This window comes from Bos javanicus, chromosome 5 (genome assembly GCF_032452875.1).
Source record: "Bos javanicus breed banteng chromosome 5, ARS-OSU_banteng_1.0, whole genome shotgun sequence".
NCBI lineage: Eukaryota > Metazoa > Chordata > Mammalia > Artiodactyla > Bovidae > Bos > Bos javanicus.
In genome coordinates this window covers 57,650,575-57,671,389 of record NC_083872.1, presented here as the reverse complement: position 1 = coordinate 57,671,389, position 20,815 = coordinate 57,650,575, and the positions used below count along the sequence as shown (strand labels likewise).

Here is a 20,815-nt window from a genome sequence, read left to right as displayed (position 1 = left end):
CCAAGGGCCTGCAGGAGCCACTTTTGCCTCATTTAAGAGATGCTGGCTTCACTCATCGGTGCTACAAAGGCTACCTTGAGGCCAGAAATGCCTGTAGGACTAAGGTTGGCCACCCTTGTTCATCCCATGTGGGCTGAGTCCTCTCCTAGCCCTCCCTGGCATGGAAGGCCTTTTGTCAGGGAGCCCAGGAACTGTTTATTGGAGCGAAAGTCAGGCCATATTAGTACTGCCTGGGCCTGTCACTTCAGCGAGGCCCAGGGCCAACAATAACAAGCAGCTGAGATGCCTGCCTTCTCCCGCCTAATAAGGGAAGACGTGAAGCCACCACTTCTGAAAGGATAAATAGACAAAATTTCCAGGTTGTGAGTTGTCCTTCCAAGTCTTAAATGGCTATTTTTAGAGCAGGTGAGAGCCTCTCCCCAGCTCCTGCACAGTTGTTCAGCCTGACAGCTGTGCTGCCTTTGGCCCGCAGTGGAGAGAGGCCCGGTGTTGGCCGAGCGTCTCTCCAGCCCCGCCTATTGCTGCTGGAAGGACTCCCGGGGTGCTGCTCCAGCCCGATCCCCCTGCCTCACAGCCACGGGTAAGAGAACACAGAAGGCATCCACAAATGGAACTGAAAGCAAATTAATTTATAAAAAAAAAAAAAAAGGGAAAAGAAAGAAAAAAGAAAAAATTTACAGAAAATTTTGAACAAAAGAAAGGTGCCAAGACGCAGAGGAAGAGAAACACGGGGACACGAGGAACAAAGGGCCTGGTGGGAGGGACCAAGAATTGGTGGAAAGCCTTGGAATCACTGTTGTCTTCACATCAGGGCTGAAGAGAGGAGAGCTGGTACTGGGGGCACTGGAATCTGGGGAGCAGAGCTGAGCCACGAGCTGCCATCAGGGGGTCGGCATGCCCCTAGGTTAGGCACCCCTACCCAGCTGCTGCCCCAAATCCCAGGGAATTCCCCGCTACCAGCCATGATGGGCATGGTGGGAGGAAGAGGGGACAGAGTGACCCACCACGTCATAAGAAGGAGGTGCTTAAGTGCTTTTTTGACAATTCCACGTTTTTAAAACTTCCCATTCTTTTAGTGCTCCCCTCTCTGCATCTTCTGGGAGCCAGAGCCCGGGGAGGAGGCCACAAAGCCCCACGTGCCCTTTCTTCCTCCACTACCTACCACAGGAGTCCCCAAGACATTTCCCCACCAAATAGACATACGCTGACATCAACTACGCAGGAGACTTTTAAAAACACAAAACTGACATTCAGAGGGAAGGGGGTCATTGGCTGAGCTTGGGTGGCCTAAACAGCAACACTGAGGAAGCAGTGGGAGAGAGGAGTGGGAATAAATGGGGCAGCCGAGGGGTGTGGGGAGCTGACTCAGTCACTAACGAGGGGCCGGAGGAGACAGAGCCTGCACCCTATTCTATCAGAGCTCTCCCCAGAACCTAGATACCCCTTTCCTAAAACTCACCTCCCTCCTCCAAAATATGTAAAACTTGGATTTTTCTCACTGGTTGGAGGGCTTTTTAAAATCTCTACTTCCTTTTAAAGGGCTTTTTTTTTTTTCAATCCATAAAAAATGCAGTAGTTTTGTGGGGATGTACCCTTAACAGTGGTTAATTAGGACCTTGTAGAAACACCTTCGCCCAGCCCTTCCTTTGAGGGCAGTGTCCCCATCCTATCTTCTCTCCCAGACATTAGAAACATCTTTTCCACAGAAGTCCTTGAATCATCCAATGTAAAAATGCCTGCCCCTGACAGGCACGGTGGGGGCTTTGGAGGGGCAGGAGGACTTTCCTTACGTAGTGATGAACTCTCCAGGCTGGGGAAGGGTCCCAGTGGTGGGGACGGGGCTGTTCCTGGAACCTTGATCTCCGTTGGGGGTGAGGAGGGAGAGAGATGTCGGGCTGGCTCCTCACTGTGGGGGTGGCACGGGGGTGACTGTGCCTGGGCTCGGGGCCGTGGGGTCTGGAGGCAGGGGGGTGCCTGGGTCTGTGGAGAGAAGAAAGCTGCGTCAGCTGAGGTGAGCAGGGGAGAGGTTCCAGACTCAGGCCACCAGATACGCAACTGGGCATGGCATGCAATGGACGGGAGATGAGAGAGCACCCCCATGGACAACTTTCTTTTCCCAGAGTTCTCTCCCACCACACGCTGGGAAAACTGCTGCACCCCAACTGTCCTCCTGCCCCCCAGGGAACTCTCTAAATGGGGCACTTGAGCGTGATGGGAACAAGCAAATGGGACGGCAATCATCATGCAAACAAGTAGCCGTTTTTCCAGTTTACAACTGAGATGCTCTGTGTCACAGGACTCCTCCGTGACCCACCAGTGAAAGGCCCCAGCGTCATCCCAGGGGGCAGCTGCCAGGCTGGGGAATGGTGGAGGACAGCCAGAGAGGCCCTTCCCTCCTGTATTCTAATTTTACCACAGCGTTCAAAAAAACGATCCTGGAAGCCATAGTACCCGAGCCCCTTGCCCACCTGCCCTCCAGTCCACCCCGTGGAGCCCTCTCCCGCCCCTTGCCCCCTCCAGGACCCTTCTCACCTGGCAGTGGGCTGGCACTGGGCAGGAGGTTGCCCTGAACAGCTGCCACAATGGCAGGGCTCTGGGCTGCGGCGGATCCGAGCCCCGGCCCAAGAGGCAAAGAAGATGGCATGGTGGTGGTCGCCGGCAGGTTAGGATGTAGAGGGTTCGCCATGGACACAGGCAGGTTAGGTGGGGGGAGAGTGGCCGGGGCAAACGGGAGATGGTGGTGATGCCCATGCAGGTTAGGAGGAGGGGGGAGGTTAATACTGATGGAGTCGGCTAGGCTACCAAATGGGATGATGGATGGAGCAGGAGGGGGAGGCGGCATGCCAAAAGGCAAACCCAAAGGAGCATTACCCGCCACGCCTGGGTGCCCGCTGCCTGGCACTGCCCCTGGCATCATTGAGGGAGGAGTTTGTTGGTTGGGGAACGGTGAGGGGCCTGGGAATGAAGAGGAGAGATGGAGAAGGTTGGAGGCATACAATCTCACTCACCAACTCACTCTCACAGTGAGGATAACCCAGTCACTCCTAGGCCACCTTCCCTTTTCCTGATACTAGAACTGAGTGATAAATCCTTGGAACAAAATTCCAAAAATCTGGCTCTGGGGAGGGAGCCCTGCTGACTTAGGGAATAGCCATGGTGAAGGAGGATCTGTAGAAACTGAGGTCAATCCTTATCTCCAGTCCTATCACACACTGCCTCTGAGGGGAACTGGAACGTGCCCCCGGAACCCTCCACTCAGCCAGAGTTCCAGAAGCCATCACTCACCATGGGGTCCAGGGGGGGGTACCCCTGGTGGGACGGCCCCAGGCTGGGGGGCGCCAGCTGGTGGCTGCTGCTGTGGCCCCACAGTTGACCCTGCCTGCCCAAGCTGTTCGGAGGGCCCCAAGCTTCCAGGAGGGGCCCCACTGCCCGCAGGAGCCGGGGCCACAGAGGCTGGAGCCATGGCCAAGCCATGGACAGTGGGTGGCCCAGCAGCGCCTGGTGGTGGGATAGGCTGGGAGCCCGGGGGCAGGGCTGGTGGTGGCTGCTGCTGCTGTTGGTGCATCTGCTGGAAGTGCTGCTGCCGGGCCCGCATCTCTGCGTACTTCAGCTGCTCCATGTGGAAGGCTTGTCTGTCGGCCAAGAGCTGCTGCCTCTGGTACTCCAGCTGCCAGGGCCAATGGAGAGCTGTCACCCGGGGGCAGGAAACCCCAAAGGCACACACCTTGCCCCCTGCTTTGTCTTCTGACAAGCCCAGCCTCCCATTCTGGTGATCCCCACACCAAACCTCAGCCTTGTGCTTGGCTTCTGCTGTTCTCGCCTCCCCTCCCCTCTCCAGTTCCCCCCACCAGGTCTTCTGGCTGCCTGCATGGCTTCTCACTGCAGTGGACAAGTAGACTTAATCTGGTGGCAGCCCTTGTTCATTTTCAGCTCCAAAGCTTTGAATTTGTCATTACTTTCATCTGGAAACTGACCACCCACCCCCAACCAAGTTCCTCTAGTCAAATCATGTTCTTTCCCTCCTTCAAAACTGAAGAAAAACTCACAATTCCTAGGAAGCCCTCCCAAATCACCTCACTAGCTTCTGAGCTTTGGCCTCTATTCTGCTCTCACTCAGGGCTTTTATACTTGATTGGAAATCTCTTAATTTTCATTTGTCAGATACTTGAAGCATTAGCCAACTTTGCTGTCTCCATATTGGATATATGATATCTTCAATTGAGGAGTTCAGGATCAGAGTCCTTGTCTTCTACTTCTTTTATATCTTCTAAGAATCAAGAAGATTCGACACCATGTCCATCCTATTTCCTTTCCAACTTTAACCCCTGGATCTGAAGCCCTTACCCTCTCATCATGCCTTAAACCTGTTCAATCACTCAACAGTCACTCCACAGCAAGTCTACCGTGGACTAAGCACCCTTCAAGGACCTGGAGATGCAGCAAAGAACCAATAAGAACTTGACCCTGGGGCTGACATTCTGTGGGACCTCAGTCTCTAGGCTGTACCTGTGGGTCACTTGTCCCTAACCGCCCAGGCTGGCTCCTCCTTCCCTGGTCCGGGCTAGTCTGCTCCACTGTGATGCCATCAGCCTCAGGTTCTCTGTACTGCTCCCCTCGCCCTAAACTGCGGCCCAGCCCAGTGCCAAGGTGGGGCCCTGCCAACCCCCAGGGCACTCGACTCACTGCTTCTCGCTCCCGGTCCATGATCGTCTCTAGCTCCTCAAAGTGCCGGAGTTTGATTTCCAACTTTTTCATCTGGGTCTCCACCAGCAGGGCCACCAGCGATTTGATCTTCCTCTCCTCAACAGCAGCCAAGTGCTAAGGAAGGAGGGGTGGGGTGGCCATCAGTGGGAGGACCCAGCTGAAGATGTTGGGCAACAGAGAAGGGTGGTGTGGGGGCTGACAGGCTTTAAGACAGAACTTGCTGTGGTCACAACCCAGAAAGTAGCACAGGCATGAGTGGTATTTTTTAAAGAACATGAAAAAAGAGAGGATATCAAAGGATAAGAAGAGGTCAAATAATTGAGAGGGTGAAAACAGGCCCAATCAGGACTTCCCTGGTGGTCTGGTGGTTAAGAATCCACCTTCCAATGCAGAGAAAGTGGGTTCGATCCTTGGTCAGGGAGTTAAGATCCCGTAGGTCATGGGGCAACTAAGCCCACATGCTCCAACTGCCATAACTAGAGCCCATGAGCTGCAATTACTGAAGCCCTCTCGCTCTAGAGCCTGTGCTCTGCAACGAGAGAAGCCCACATGCTGCAACGAAGACCCAGTGCAGCCAAATAAATAAATTAAATGTTTTACAAAAAAAAAAAAAAACAGGCCTAATGATAAAGGCTTAAAAAAGATAAGAGAAGAGATGACCAAGTGTCCCTCTTAGGATCCAAAGGGGACAGGAGGCAGGCCAGCATTGTGTAAGGATGACAAGGCAGGCTTTCCTCCAGGTGCTGTGTGATGAGGAGCAGCACCTCCTTCCCTGGGTCTGAGGCCTTACCTTGGCCTTCACAGCGGCAGCAGCCAGGGCGGCGGCGGCGGCGGTGGAGAGGTTGCCCTCGCCAATGTCACGCTCCACCTTCGTCTTCCTTTCCCCCTCCGACTCCACCACTTCTTTCAGCACCTCCTCCTGCCCTTCCTTGGGCTCCTTCTCCTTCTCAGGATCCGCTGCGCCAGGAAAAGGGTCGTGAGCCCTAGAGCCTGGCTTCCTTTCTGAACCCCAACCGCCATGTGAGGCTCACCTGTCGGGTCTCCATCACTCTTTTCTGACTCCTTCTCGCTATCGCCATCCTTCCCTTTCTCATCGTCCTTCTTGGGTGCCTCACTGGTCTTCTCCTTCGCTTCTTCCTCCACAGTCCCAACTCCTTCTCGAGGTTCCTGGAGTCCCAGAGAAAGGAAAAAGGGGAGTGTCAGGGTGCTGGTTCGCACAGAGAGGGCCCAGACCAGGAGCTGAGTTTACACCTCTTACTCGGGAGGGGGCCTGGATCCAGGACGCAGCCCCATCCAAGCACAGCCCTCACCTGCCCAAGCTAAGTGGAGCCAGCTCCCCTTCCCCGGTCCACGCTGGACCCCTCTGCCTTCCCAGCCCGTGTCAATCCCGCTGTACCTTGGGTTCCTTCTTATCCTCTGTGGCCTGGCCCTCTGCCCGCGCCTCGTCAGTCCCACTCTCCTCTGGGTCCAGGGGAAGAGGAAACAGGAAATGTCTGACAGTTGGTCTACAACACTCTTCCAACTGCCCCTTCTAGCCAAGATCTTACTGACAGGACTAGTGGGGAGCCACGGTACCTAACGTAAAGCCCTGAGGAAAATGAACACCCCACCAACTCACCCCATTCGTCTCATGCTCTGAGGTCGGGTGGAGGCAGGGATGGTGTGGGGAGGCCAGGCGGCTGAGGCTGCTGGTAAAAAGGGAGGAATTGGGGAACACGGCAGGCCTTACCGATCCTCTCCGGCTCATCAGAGGTGGTCCCTGCGATGCCACTGCTTTCCAGACCAAAGGCTGGGTCTGCCTTGCCTGTCACTTTGGCGGCTTCTTCCACTTTCCTAACGTGGGCCTCCACCAAAGCTGTGGGTACCTCTTCCTTCATTTTGGAGAACTCTTCTGTAAGACCCAGAGAGGGGGAGGCTGGGAGCAGGCAGGTAGGCAGTTCTGGCACTCTCTGTGAGAGCTCCCTCACAAGCCCGGCTCTTCATTTCTGCCTGCGTGGAGCTGGACCATCGCCTGGGCTGATGCCAGCCGCAGACAAGGCCAGTAGGGCAGTGAACTTGAGGGGGTTGCAAGGTCAGAGTACCCAGCCTTTCAAATGCAAACCAAGAGGGCTGGGAGCCCTGCGCGTTACCTAGGGCTGACTTCGCAGCAGCTGAGGCCACTCGAGGGTCGACGACAGAGGCCAGGAAGGCAACGGTGCTCATCACAGGGTTGCCTGACTGGCTGAAGGGGATAGGCTGGTAGGCCAGGGGGCCCAGGGAGGCCTCTGAGTCCTCCAGGTACGGGTCTTCGATGGGAAGCCGGAGAAAATGCAAGATGCATTCATCCTGTGTGCGGCTTCCCACGTGCTCTGACACTTTGTTCCAGTCATCTTTGTACATTTCCAGTGCCTGGTGGTGGTGGTGGAGACACAACCTCACTTACTCCAGTAACCACCTCCCTCAAAGGTGAGCATCCCCCACCCTGCTAAGCAGAGCTGCTTCAGAGCTCTCCGAGTTGTGATATTTATATACTCTGCCAGGCCCAAGGGGAATCTCCAAGTAGCACTTGGAAAGGACAAGGGGCTGACAAAATGGTCTCAGTCCCTGCCTGGCAGCTGGCCCCTGGGGGAGTATGCGATAGGAGCTGGGAAGGAGAGAGACAGGGCAAGATCACGCCCTCCCCACTCCCAAGTGTGGCCGGCACCGTGGCCACTTCCCTTTCACAGGACTGTCCTTCCCTGGCCCAGGTTACCTCCAGGAGCAGCAGGGTCTCCTGTTCTGTCCACTCTCGAGTGGCACTGGCTGCAGCTTTGCTCTGCAGGGGAAACACGGGTGGGTCAGCGGGAAGAGCCTGTAGCCTTGAGGAGCAAAGGAGCACCAACCCCAGGTGCCCGCGGCCCTGTACCTTGGAGGGGACGTTCTTCTTCGTGTACATGTCTGTGCGCAGCCCAAAGTTCTGCATGTCTGTCGGTTTCTCCTTGCCTTTGTCAGGGAAGTTGAGCATTTGCTGGGAAGCAGAGTTCTGCTATTTGTGGAAGGGAAAGAGAGAGGTGACTCCGAGTGACTGCCAGGAGCCAGGGGCAGACAGAGATAGAGGACAGACAGAAGGGGCTCCCTTCCCACAGCCAGGGACACCCCTGCGTGGACTTCCTCACTGCTGTAGCTCCTCTGCTCTCATGGCTCTTCTTCCCGGGCAGGGGCCCCCCAATAAAGGGGCAAAGAAGCAGCCCAGCGGGGTCTACACCCCACCTACCAGCTCTGGCTTGCCCTTAGCCGTCTCTGGCACCAGGTCATCCAGCTCTTTGCCCTTTCGCCCAGCCTTGGTATCAGCATCAACCTGGCGGCCCTGGGGGACAGAGCTTGGTGTCATGCAGGCTGGGCACAAAATGACCAGGCTGAGGCCCTGGAGGCCTCAAGACCAAATGCTGGGCAGCCCGAAGCTCGGGGGGCACTCATGCCACAGTTCCATATTCCCTGAATGATTAATTAGATCTGGAATTGGCATGATATCCATTTGTATTCACGTGTATCTTTATAGGTTCTCTTAGGAGCTGGACAAGTAGGTTCTAATCCTACATGTCTGACCCTGGGCAAGCCACATAACAATTTTTGTAATGTATGAAATGGAAATGGAAAAAAATGGAAGTGATAAAAATAATGAAGCAAATATGAAAAAAATGCTGGAAATGTGACAAGGTTAAAAAATCTCATGCAACTGAATTGTAAGCCATTTTTCTCTATCTGCTCCATCCCCTGCATTAGCCTGTCTGCTCCCCGAGGATAACAAGGATCTCTTCTCCCTCAGCAAGTCCTTGCAGTCTTAGGTACAAAGGCTGAGAGAGGGTGCTAAATACATGGGACTGATTCCTGTGGCCCTCTGCATCCCATGGAAAAGGAAGAAGCCTCAAACACTCCTGAAACATTACCCTAAAAAACCGGAAAAAGAAAAGTCCAAAGAAGCCCCAGTTTGCTCAGTTCCACCCCGTCCCCACAGCCCCTCACTTTACCTGCGGGGTCTTGGGCTGCAGCGGCACCAGCCCGGATGGTGTGTCCGCCAAGACGTGGAAGTGAGAGGTGGGCGGAGGCCCCATGGGAGTTGGTCGACTCTCGGCATCCACCTGGTAGTTAATGAGACCCCACTGTTCTAGGAAGGCATGGACCCTGTGAGGAGAGAGGCAGAGACTGGGTCACACACGAGGAGAGGGCTGGGGGCACACTCTTCTCTGCTCCTTCTACTCCCTAGGAAATACGGCCTCCTCCCAGCTCCTACACACCAGAGACAGCCAAGTCTCCACCTGCACCAGGGCCTCTCTCCATATCCACCCATCAGCTTCCTGCATCTCTCACCAGATAGGCTCCTTCACTACAGACGTGCTCCTTCTTCCTCCCGCCACACTGCAGAGAGCGCCCTGCCACCCCCTAAGTCACCCTGACCTAAGCCTGAACTTGGCCTTTCTCTAGCAGTGTCTTTCCTGCTCATCCCCTATGCTCCTTGCCAGCAGCCTCTCTACTTCAGCCAAGAGGCATCTGTGAGCATTGTCCTTGGGCATCTGCCACCCCTCAGCTGCAGACCCACCTCATGATGGCACAGACATCACCCGCCAGGTTCCTGCGACAGGCAGTGGAGGTGAGATACTCCTGGGGGTTCAGCCGGTAAGTATCAATCATGAAGTTCCGATAGGCCAGGTAGCTTAAAAGAGAGAGATATGAACGCTGAGAGGGCTGAGGGGTAGGGAAAATTGCTAAGAGAAGAACAACCTTCATGTGTGACAGAGAAGAATGCCTCATCCAACTCAGTACACACTGCGGGTCTCCTGTGTGCTAGACCTGAGGGGTTCAGACCCTTGACGGGATTTTTCGTTAAATGAGTTATCTCCTTGGCTGTGTGTGCTTGGGGATGTTTCATCCAACTTTTTTTTTTTTTTGGCCATTCCACATGGCTTGCAGGATCTCAGTTCCCTGACCAGGAACTGAACCCAGGCCCTGGCAGTGAAAACCCAGAAGCCTAACCATTAGGCTAACAGGGCACTCCCTCATCCAACATTTGGGAAAGAAATCAAAAAGAGAAAGTGCTCTTAATTCCAAAGGCAGATGTTAAAGGGAAGTCCTTAGGGGTGCCTCCACCTAGTTAGCAGGGCATAGCCTTAAGAATACATGTTTTGAAGGTGGAAAATCAAAACTAGGATTTGAACTAAGTTCAAATCCTAGTTCTACTATGATGGCCTTAAATTTTGGAAACTTAGTTACCTTAACTGTAAAATGAAGTGTCTGTTGAGAATAGAAAGGTCTGTAGAGATACAGAGTAGCGCTGGGCACGCTGTACAAGCTCCAAAAATGGCAGCTATTGTGTGGCGTAACGTAAAGTTTGAGAACATGAGGCAGACTACAGGACTCAGACCCCAGCTTTATTACTCACGAGCTGTGTAACTTTAAGCAAGTGACTGACGCCCTCCACGCCTCAGTTTCCTTGTCAGTAAATTGAAGATAATAAGACCTACAGCTAAAGCTGATGTGAAGATTAAATTAGTCAAGGTATGTAGGATACTTAGGGTAATGCCTGGGAAATAAAGGGCACTCAATACATATATCGTCTGGTATCTTACACCCAGAGTGCAAAGCGTAAAGAGTTCTAGTTCTAACTCTGCCTGCAGATCAAGTTGAACTCATGTCATCTGTCACTACTGCCTCTGGAGACAGCAAGGCTTCTTCATACACTGCTTTCCCCAGCAAGAGAAGGAGAAGAGAACCATACCAGGCCGTGGGGAAAGAAACATGGTGGAAGGGAAAGGGACCCTGGAGCAGGGAGATGGGGAGCTGAGGAATAGCTGGGAAGCCAATGAGTTTAGTCCTCAGGGTGCCTGGGCTCAGCACTAGCTCCCACCTGCCCACCCGTATCTATCCTGGAACACTCCTAACCACAGAAAATCACCAAACTAAAGCCAGGCAGGTTTGGTCTGAGGAGGAGCCTCGAAGGACAGGAAGATGTCTGAGCCCCAGGCCCAGACTTTACAAAACACATCTCTCTATCCTTTAATTCACAGACTGGGTCTTAATAGTTCCTCTTCCCGTTTTTTTTCTGTTAAAACCTACTCTATGGGACCAGTAATAGTCAGTTACACTTTAGCCAAAGAGATTACTTATGCTGGAGATATTTGCATTTTAGACAGCATAGGTAAGTATGGATGGAAAGCTCTAAACCCTGTTAAAAGAAACAGAGGGAGGAAACACAGCTGAGCGCAGGGGGAAGCAGATACTTGTTTTGAACAGAAGAGCAAGTTTCACACAGCCCCCAGCAGATCCCAGAGGGCAGTGGTCACAGTGCTGGGCTGGAGCTGCCTGTGGGCAGACAGCATGTCTCTGTGAGCCTAGCATAGTGCCTGGCTCATGTAGGGAGCTCAAGAAGTGTCTGCCCAATTGGATCAGGAGGAGCCAATGCGGACAGGAGGAAGAGAACCACAAGCTAGAGTAGCTTACATTTCTGGAGTCTTGGACTTGTTCTTGCCATTGAAGAACTCAGGGAGAGCCCTCCGTTCGATGGCGTGAACACTGCAAGAGAAGCCAGGGTGCAATGAGAAGGCTCAAGTGGAGAGATGGGACCCCAAAGATGAGAGATGGGACCCCAAAGAGAGGAAACGTCTGGAAGAAGGGGCAGCAAGAAGGAACGGGAGGCCTGGGTCTGAGAACTAGACCAGGAGCTCCCCTACAGCTGAACTGTACCCCAGGTTTGCTGGCTGAGGAAGAGGGAACTTATTTGGAGGTGGGAGACGGAATATGCTGACCCATGGTCCAGGAAAATAACGCTTTAGTGAGGAGCTGGAGGATCGATACCTGTTGTAGTCAAACCAGGCAGCATAGCTCGGGATGATGATGTGGTGGGTCTGCTCAGTCACGTTGTCCTCATGCAGGTCTGGGTTCTTGGTCTGCTCCCCCTTGTTGCCCGTGCTGCTCTCGTCCTCATCCTATGAGTATGGAGGCTACTGGACTCTCAGCATTCTCGTTTAGCCCTTAGCAACCCTCTGCTTCTCCCCTACCCTGGGAATGTGGGCACTAAAGATGGGATGGAACAGAACAGTTATGGGCCCTGGGATTCAAAAGGCTCAGAGTTTTGAGCAACAGTGAGAATGAGTTCTAGGGTGGGAAGAGTCTGGGCACTGGAAAGTTCTGGGTGAAAGTACAGGGCAGAATCACAGGGAGAGGTAGGGGCCCTCTAAACTGGCTCTACCTTGCCCGTGGTCTCCATGCTTTCGTCCTCTTGTTCATCTGAAAGAGAGAGACAGCAAGATAGAAGGTTGGTGCTGCCTGAGGGTCCGGAGAACAAGTGCGCTTTTGGAAAGGCCCTGGCAGGCCAGGGGCAGGGGTCGGCCTCCCGCCCCCCCGCCTCTAGGCTCTGACTGCCTTGCCCCGAGCGCCCCATCTTACCCAGGTCAGTCATGGTGCCTCCTTTGACTGGGGCTGACTCCGAGTCCTTCTTAGTGTTGACTGCCAGGGGAGAGAGTCATTTTAACAGACAGGTTCTATCTAAATCAAGCCCTCGCCTCTTCACTGTGAACAGTTCCAGAGAGCTCACTTTCTCCCAAAGCTTGCTCCATCTGATTACAAAATGTAATAGCTTGCTCCAGTCACAATCATTCTAGAGCTTGAAACTTTTTCCCCTTCCCCCATCAAAGATTCATTTTACTCAACCTTTTTCTTATAAAGAAGCATCTTCTACTCTACGAACATTCATCAATCACTCTTGTCTTTAATTGCCCCTTATCTCCATCTAGAAGTCTATAAGTTTCTTCTGGACTGACACAGTCTGACCAAATCATTCTGTAGAGGAGTGGCTGGATCTTAAACATTTTTGAAAGCAGAGGACATTTTCCTCCACTGAATTCATACACAGAAGCTCACCCGAGAAAACACAGAGAGGAGAGCTGCTCTGATGGAAGAAGGGGTGAAAGCTGGAACTCCTCTCTCAGTGGCCTTCCCACCCTACTCCTGAAACCCACTCCTGGATGTCTGTGGAATACAGACATAAAGCAGTACTGCAGAACAGTAGTCTCCAAAGTGGGGATGCAAAAGGGGGTTCACTGGAATATAGGCCGAGAATATGAGAACCTCTATTTTTTAATCTTATCCTCTACATTTTCCTAATTTTACATAACGTATGTGTTTTATAATGTTCCTAAAAGTAGTGGTGAACACTACATGTGTATAATTTGTGCTCAAGTGTATCTTACTGACATTGAAAGTGAAAGTTGCTCAGTCATGTCTGACTCTTTTCAACCCCATGGACTGTAGTCCATGAAATTCTCTAGGCCAGAATACTAGACTGGATAGCCTTTCCCTTCTCCAGGGGAATCTTCCCAACCCAGGGACTGAACCAAGGTCTGTTGCATTGCAGGTGGATTCTTTACCAGCTGAGCCACAGGGAAGCCCAAAAATACTGGAGAGGGTAGCCTATCCCTTCGCCAGTGGATCTTCCCGACCCAGGAATCAAACCAGGGTCTCCTGCATTGCAGGCAGATTCTTTACCAACTGAGCTATCAGGTGTGTAATAAAAAAAAGTTTGGAGACAGCATGGTCCACAACTCAGACATGGAAATGAAGTTAGAGGACTGTCTGTGGTGATGACAATGACTTCAATAACCAGCTAAGGTGAAGGGTAAGAGTCTCTATACCTGGAGCTGGGCCTGGCCCATACCTGTCTTGGGCAATGTCACCTCTTCCACATTGGGGACCGGTGAGGGCTCATCCATGTCCTTTGTCAGGTCTTCTTGCTCCTCCTCTCTGTGGCCTCGCTTTGACTTGGTGTAAGGTGTTGAAGGACTGCAGAGGAAAGAGACTGAAAGTGAATCCAGGCATCCTTGGACAAGGAATGCCTGGAAGGTGAGTTCAATAGAAAGGAAGCAAGAAAAACTCCCAAAGGGACTGTGAGGTACCATGTGATAAACGTAAGTAACACTGTGTATGGTGCACACAACAGTTGTTAGCAGAGTAAATCCTGGGCTTCCCTGCTGGTCCAATGGTTTAAGAATCCACCTGCCAATGCAGGAGACACAGGTTTAATCCTTGGGCCGGGAAGATCCCACATGACACGGAGCAACTAAACTCCTGCAACCCAACTACTAAGCCTGTGCTCTAGAGCCTGGGAGCCTCAACTACTGAAGTCTCTGTGCTCTAGAGTCCATGCTCTGCAACAAGAGAAGCCACCTCAGTGAGAAGCGTGCTCATCACAATTCAGAGTAGCTCCTGCTGGTCACAACTAGAAAAAAGCCCATGCAACAATGAAGACCCAACACAGCGAAAAAAATAAAAAAATAAATAAAAATTAAAAAAAAGAGTAAATCCTGAGGGTTCTCAGAACAAGGAAAAAGAATTTTTTTACTTATTTTTCTATTTCTTTAATTTACTATCTACACGAGACAAAAGACGTTTACCAAATGCACTTTGATAATCACTTCACAATGTACGTAAACCAAATCATGATGTATTCCTTAAACTTCTACAGGGCTGTATGTCAGCTACATTGCAATAAAACTGCAAGGAAGGGACTTCCCTGGTGGTCCAGTGGTTAAGAATCCACCTTCCAATGCAGGGAAGTGGGCTCGATCCCTGCTCCAGGAACTAAGATCCCACATGTGGCAGGGCAACTAAGCCCATGCCACAAATACTAAGCCTGAATGCCCTAGAGCTCATGTGCCGTAACTAGAGAGCCCACGAGCTGCAAGGAAGATCTTGAGCAACCTCGAGCACTGCAACCAAGACCAGATGCAGCCAAAAATAAATTAATTAAGAAAAACAACTGCAAGGAAGAAAAAAGGGAGAGAAAACCCGACAGCAGAACTGAGCAAAGAAGAAACTGATCACTACAAAGTAAGTGGAAGAGGCGAAGACCTTTCATCTGCAGATTAAGCTCTCTTTGAGTGGCCAGGACCGGAAGTAGACACTGGATAGCTAAAGATCTCCTCTTCCCTTGTAGGCCAGCGCCTGGTAGTTATGGGAGGGGATTAGTCCTTCCTTCCTTAACCAGGGAATGGACAGAGCAGTGAAGGCAGGGGCCGGTTAGGGGCTGGCCTACCCTTTCTTAGCATTCTTCTTCTTGGCTTCTGGGGTTGGTGAAGGTGAGGGGGAGCGCTTCCTCTTCTTATAGTTCCCCCCCTTCTTGTCCCGTCGGTCTGAATCTGGGCTGTTCACCTGCCCGTTGAACAATTGGGGCAGATGTCAGCCAACAATCTCCAGCGAAGATTGTTCTGAGACTTGTACTAAGGGCTCAGGAGAAACGAAAAAGAGTTTTCACCTCATCTGTCAGCGTCTTGGCTGAAATCTTCTTTCGGCGGGAGACAGGGTTTTTGTCATCATTTACTTCGTAGTCTTCCTCATTCATCCACTCATTGAAGGTGTCTGTGTCCAGAATCCATTTTGCATGAACCTGAAGTACAAAGGCAGACTGTCCTGGGGAGAGGCCTGGAAGCCTTCGTTCTGTCTGGGGACCCTTAACAGAGGAACCCAAGGGCCCAGGAGCCTCTCTGTTCACCTCCAAGAGCGGTCTGGCCCCAGTATTCTTGGGGGAGGGAGGGCGGACAAGGAAAGCTCACCTTCCTAGGTTTCTCAGGAGTTGGAGCGTCTTCCACAGACGCTTCAATTTCACTGGCTGGGATCCATGTGTCATAACTGCCATGGGAAATTGAGCGTGAAGCACAATCAATGGGATAGAGTTGTGGAAAAATAAAGGGCAAACCTTTTACTTTTTCCATTTACAAAAAATATCGGGTTGTTGGGTTAATTTTTGTATGGTTTGTTGGGTATGATTGTTTTTTCCAATTAATATTGGGATTCTTTTCACTATATAGTAATAAAAATGATTATAAAACGTTTCAAAAATATAAAGAAATCATCCTAACACAAGCACTGTGACATTCAATATATGTTTTCTCCAGTAACTTTTTTCTACAATTTTTTCCCCTATTATTTTGTTTTTACATAATGGCAATGATACTACATGTCATTTTACACCCTACTTTTTGCAATACCTACTTATAAATTATGTATGGTATTTCTATCACTTTAAATAAAGTAAAATAGCCCACTGACTAGATGCATAAATTTGCTGAAACATTTCCCCACTGTTAGATGTATAGATTATTTCTAATGTTTACTTACCAAAACTCATACTAGGATAACCATCTCACACACAAAGCCCCAATCCTTTTGGCCTAAGCTTTGTCCAGTAAGCCCAAACTTCCCACAGGACAGACAAGAGGGTTCCCATAATAGGTGGGAGAACAAACTAACAGAGCGAAAAACAACCCTCAAAAAGTGCCTTCTTGCTTTACTAGATGTTCTAGGGCTTTTCAGTCTGGCTCTTGTACTTAAACTTGTCCCCAGATCCCATTCTCACCTGTCAGGATAGTAGCCCCAGTGCAGAAGAACCTGCTTGTCTCTCTTCATGACTGGCCGTACCCATTCCTCTGAGGACAGAGACAGAGCAGGGTGAGACATGAGCTAAAAGGGTATATATACAAAAGAACTCTGTATACAACACCTGCTGCAGCAGGGCACTTGGGAATACGAACAAGGGTGGTAAGAAGATTCAGGGTTCTAAGGAGGGAGGAGCCCAGGCACTGCACAGCTATTGAGTGGTCCTCCATCTCCCAGTCCAAGCCATCCACTGCAGTGACCAAGAAAACCCAGGTCTCACCTTCCTCCAGGTTCCCTGGAACGGGATACACAACATGGGAGGCACTGTTCTTATCCTCAGTGACCGTTCCCTGGATGACATAAAGAGAAGCAGGGAAGTGTGGTCCTCTTTGAATTAGTCATGAATGTAAATAAACCAAAGTAAGATTTAACCACAGATCTGCCTTCATAATCATATGGTATCAGAATGGTAAGAAAGTTGGTTTGCATTCTCTAAATACACATCGGCTGAGTGGCAGAGAGAAACGGCTGGGACTTTGCTAATAATGGCGAAAAATCAAAGAATTTTAAATTGCTACAGATAAACCTCTGAATAGATAATCTGTTACACATGGGAAATGAACAGTCAAGTTTATGTCCCTGTATGTCCCAATGACAGCTGCTTGTTATTACAGAGTTCCAGAGAGCAAAGATCTCATTGATCTCAAATCAGGCCATCTCTAGCTCAGGGGAATAGATGCTTTTCCCCTCAGGCCTATGCAGTCTCTAGGAACAGTGATCTAAACCTGCCAAGAATGGGAATGGGAGAAACAGAAACAGAGGCTTAAAGCTTTAATTCTAATATTCTTCCAAATAGGTAGGGCTACCGTGGGGCTGCTTATTGTATGCAAAACATCAGAAAAAGAGTCATGGAGTTTCTAAAACCTCTCCTGACCCACCCACTCACCTGATGTCTCTTGATAATGTCTTTTAATTTCCCTAGCAGTTTGGGTTCAATTTCTGGGCACAGAAAAATGTTAGGTCGAGACAGGCAATTATTCTGGGGGGAGAAGAAATAAGTGGGATGAGATTACAGGGAAGGGGTGTTTGGGATTCTCATCCAGGGAAGGGAGATAAGTGGGGGAGTTCTTGACTATTACCTGCACCAAGGACTTCTCAATGGTCATGAACATTTCCACGTTGCGGTCCATGCGTGATGGATTCTGGAAATCGTAACGCCGCCTTATAAAGAAGCAATAATCTAGTGAGTGGTATAGTTCAAGTCTGGGGACGAGGTTAGCATATATGATTATTTTAACATGGGAGATTAGGAGGCAATTTTGCCTTCAGCTGTGCCAAAATCGCCTGGGATCTGGGGTTCACTGATCTCAACTTCACAAATCACTTTGTACTTAGTCTGAAAGGACAAAGAAAGGCTTGAGATGTCAACCTAAGAATCCCTTTTCCTCTACAATACACACACTGACACACATACTCATATTCACTCATTCTTAGAGACTCTTGGCTCTGACTCCCAGCCACTTTTCTGACCTAGCAGGTCAGGTCTGCTGATCTAGCAAAATAAAAGACTTGCAAGAATGTCTACCCTCTCCCACCCCACAAAGACCCCAGGGAATCATAAAGGGGGATTTCCTTTAAACTAAATGTAAGAAGTACAGAGAGAAGAAAAGGCATCTCACCATCCCTGGTCACTCTTGAATTTGTAGGCAGCTGCAAGTATGTGGCACAGGGAGCCTCCTGCTTTGAAATCTAGGAAACATTTGATCTACAAAATTGAGACAGGGAAGAAGTATGTGACAGTTACATCCTAAATTCTCTTATGATTTAACAATCCTTTCACAAAATCTTATGCTGAACTGATCTCCCTCTCAAAGCTGGAATTCTTTAACCCCTGTGCCATTCTATCTTGTAGCCTAGAAGAGGGGAGAGAAAGAAACCAATATTCACAAAGCCCCACTCTGTCCCTTGCTGGATTCCCTTTACTGGGTTACCTCGTTAATCATTACAGGTTATACCTACAAGGTAGGTATATTAATCCCATCGAGAGATAAAGGAACCAAGACTCAAAAGGCATAAATGGCTTGTCCAAGATGACAGAGACACCAAGTGGCAGAGCCAGGATTTGAACACAAGAGTGTGCAAATCCAAATCTCACATGTTTTCACCATGCCATTAGTTTCATGACTGAGTTTCAATACTCTGAGATAACCTGTTGCAAGAACTATTACTAGGACAAAGGGGATGGTAAACTGAGGGCTCTGCCAAGCCAGTAACACCCCAACCAGGGAAAGGGATGGTAGGAAGTCACCCAAACCTCAAAAACTAGAAGATTTATAAAAACACAAAAGACAACTCCTTCTCAGATTTGCCCCCTTGCTTTTTCGCACTCACCGGCAGTTTAGTGAGCGGTGCATTGCTGACATGTTTGCCAAAAACTTCTTCCTGAAATTGTAGCAACTGTACAACCAGGCTAGACAGGGACTTGTTGGTGGGTGGTTCGGCTTGTATATACTGGGGAAACAGGGAAAAGGAGAGCAAAACAGACCCCAAATCAATTTTCCACCGTCTCCCTTATTTCTTCCCCAGGAGCTCTGGAAGCATCTGGGATAGAAATAGTGTCTTCTTCCCCCACATGCCTAATCTCTTAGAAAGAAAATGGCAGAAGGAAGCCCTGAGGTGCCCCTCACCAAGAAGATGACATTCAGCAGCTGCCTACTACCAGTACCAGTCTTGGGTGCTGGCGGTATAGGCAGCTTCCTACTCTCCCTCAACTACACCCTAAAAATGGAGTTGCAGGATCCCAATCTTTAGCCAATGGCACCGAGTTGTAAAACTGTGAAGATTCATAGGGATCAGGTCACAGAAGCAACATCTGGAATGCTCTAAGGGAGACAGCAGTCTACTTCTTTGAGTAATGGTGTGGAAGGTCAAGATTCCCCCTATAATACAGCCTGATAAGAAAGGTGCAAAGAAGCAATATAGGGCGCATGTCTTCACATGCCCTCCTAGAAGGGAAAAAAGACAGCTACTGCCCAGCCAGGTGGGAAATAGCAAGCCAGTATCTACCCTTCTTGAGGAAATTGTATTGAATGCAGGCAAGCCTGGGCCTTCTTAAATATTTCCATATTATGCGACCTAGCATCCTGGCCTTCAGTTCTCATGTAAAACTGTGCGAAGAGGCTAACTTTACCTTTTGATCCCCTTCCTCAACCCCGACCATAGAAAAAAGTGCACCTTTTGGTGGGAGGTGTAAAGAGATCCTTGAAAGAAAAGATAAATGACAAAGAGCTAAGAGCTTGACAGCTGAACTAGGTCACAGGCTGTCAATCCCCCCAGGGCCAGACACTAAGCCCCTAGACTGATCTCCTGTCCAAAAGGTCAAAGGTAGATGCCTGGGAGCCAGAGCCTCACGCTGGTGTAGAGACAAGCCACAGACCCAGCAGCTGTTGGTCAAGCTCTGAAACCCAGAGAGACCTCTGAGAACAGAGCCAGACTCATAACCAGGATCAGAGGGGCGTTCTCCACCGGCCCATCACACTTCTGACAGGTTGCAGGGCTGAGCAGGAAGAACTGGGGAGCTGAAGGAAAGTCTGAGAACCTCTTATTGGGGGCAATGAGAAGGAAGAGACGCAGAGAAAAGAGACTCCAGAGAAAAGCCCTACGCAGAGATGTTCCTTTCAACCAGGCCTAAAGACAAAGACATCACCAGGAAGAGGTCTGGTATAAGACAGGTAAGGTTTGAACCCTTTGTTCACTACCTTATTATCTCCTGTTATGGGATGGGGGACTCCAGACACAAACTGCATCCTAGTCTCTGAACCCCAAACCCAAGGCAATGCAAGGCCAGGTGGTGGGGTGATTTCATTGTGAAGTTGAGCAATGGTTTTAGAAGGGGTAGCTGCCCAGGAACTCCTATACCCTGACTCCCAAAGAGGTTCTGTTATCCCTTGTACTGAGATGGGGGGCGGGCGGTAGACAGGTGATCCCGGGGCGGGGGCCTTTTTCAGGCTGGTGAGCAATCGAGGGCCTGCTCTGGGGCTGTTTATCCTCCGGCTTTCATCATCTTTCTCTGAACATACACAAAGCACCGGCGAGGCCTCAGCCCTGCTGGTACCTGGCTCCGTGGGGAGCTCTGGCGGGCACCGTGGCGGGCACGCTCGGGTGTGTGTGGGGGGTACATTCGGCACCCGTCCACCCCCGACCGTCTCTCCCGGAAAAGCCCGGAAGGCGATGGCTTATGGAGGGTGGGCAGCTGGCACCGGGACCCGCCAGGCCAGTGGAGAAAAACAAGGGGCAGAGGGCGCAGTACTGGGGGCGGGGGCTGGCACCAGAGGCGGGGGTGAGGGGGGTGGTTGTTAAAAGAGGCTGGGGGAGGGGCGCGGGGCGGCGGAGGGCGCGCTGGGGCCGCTCCGGGGGCCGCGGGGGAGGGGCCGCGGGCCGCGGGAGGGTGGGCAGGGGCTGAGGGTGGGGGGAGCCGCGGGGCCTCGGTCCCTTTGTCCCGCCCCCGGCCCCCGCGCGGCCCTGCCCGCGTACCTTCTTGTAGTTCTTGCCGAGCCACAGCCGCACGTTGTCGAACTGGGTCACGGTGTCCGCGGCCTCGTAGTACTTCACGTTGGGGCCGCCGTCCTTCTTCCGCACCGCCATCTTCTCGGGCTCGGGCCCCGCCGCCGCCCGCCCCGCTCAGCTCAGCTCCCGCCTCCTCCGCCTCCTCCTCCGCCCGCCTCCCGCC

General features: G+C 51.1%; 1 protein-coding gene across 11 annotated transcripts; it reads right to left on the bottom strand.

Moving 5' to 3' along the window:
• Positions 1–608: 608 nt before the first annotated feature.
• On the bottom strand, positions 609–20,798 carry SMARCC2 (SWI/SNF related, matrix associated, actin dependent regulator of chromatin subfamily c member 2). Of its 11 annotated transcripts, none has more exons than XM_061416826.1 (30): positions 20,620–20,789; positions 18,478–18,597; positions 17,766–17,851; positions 17,226–17,307; positions 17,033–17,125; positions 16,367–16,436; positions 16,067–16,136; positions 15,264–15,339; positions 14,966–15,097; positions 14,747–14,862; positions 13,370–13,494; positions 12,103–12,162; positions 11,906–11,943; positions 11,512–11,642; positions 11,158–11,229; positions 9,260–9,373; positions 8,691–8,844; positions 7,937–8,029; positions 7,589–7,708; positions 7,436–7,498; positions 6,834–7,092; positions 6,434–6,595; positions 6,101–6,165; positions 5,736–5,871; positions 5,495–5,661; positions 4,684–4,818; positions 3,286–3,667; positions 2,872–2,955; positions 2,533–2,598; positions 609–1,980 (listed from the first exon to the last, which is right to left on the bottom strand). In XM_061416826.1, the coding sequence occupies exons 1-30, from the start codon at positions 20,728–20,730 to the stop codon at positions 1,904–1,906; spliced, it is 3,459 nt and encodes a 1,152-aa protein (XP_061272810.1). In that variant the 5' UTR covers positions 20,731–20,789; the 3' UTR covers positions 609–1,903. The 11 variants fall into 11 exon arrangements, with proteins under 11 accessions (XP_061272810.1, XP_061272811.1, XP_061272805.1 ...); XM_061416827.1 differs by having other exon boundaries at positions 7,589–7,705; XM_061416821.1 differs by having other exon boundaries at positions 2,533–2,955; positions 20,620–20,790.
• Positions 20,799–20,815: the final 17 nt, after the last annotated feature.

Bases quoted from the DNA above. Each gene is read 5' to 3' on its own strand.
- SMARCC2 (XM_061416821.1), bottom strand. From the start codon at position 20,730: ATGGCGGTGCGGAAGAAGGACGGCGGCCCCAACGTGAAGTACTACGAG. The intron at 11,643-11,905 runs GTAGAGCCAGTT...CCATACTCATAG, and splicing joins GCATGGAGACCACGGGCAAG to GATGAGGACGAGAGCAGCAC. The intron at 8,030-8,690 runs GTAAAGTGAGGG...TCTGTCCCCCAG, and splicing joins TGCAGCCCAAGACCCCGCAG to GGCCGCCAGGTTGATGCTGA.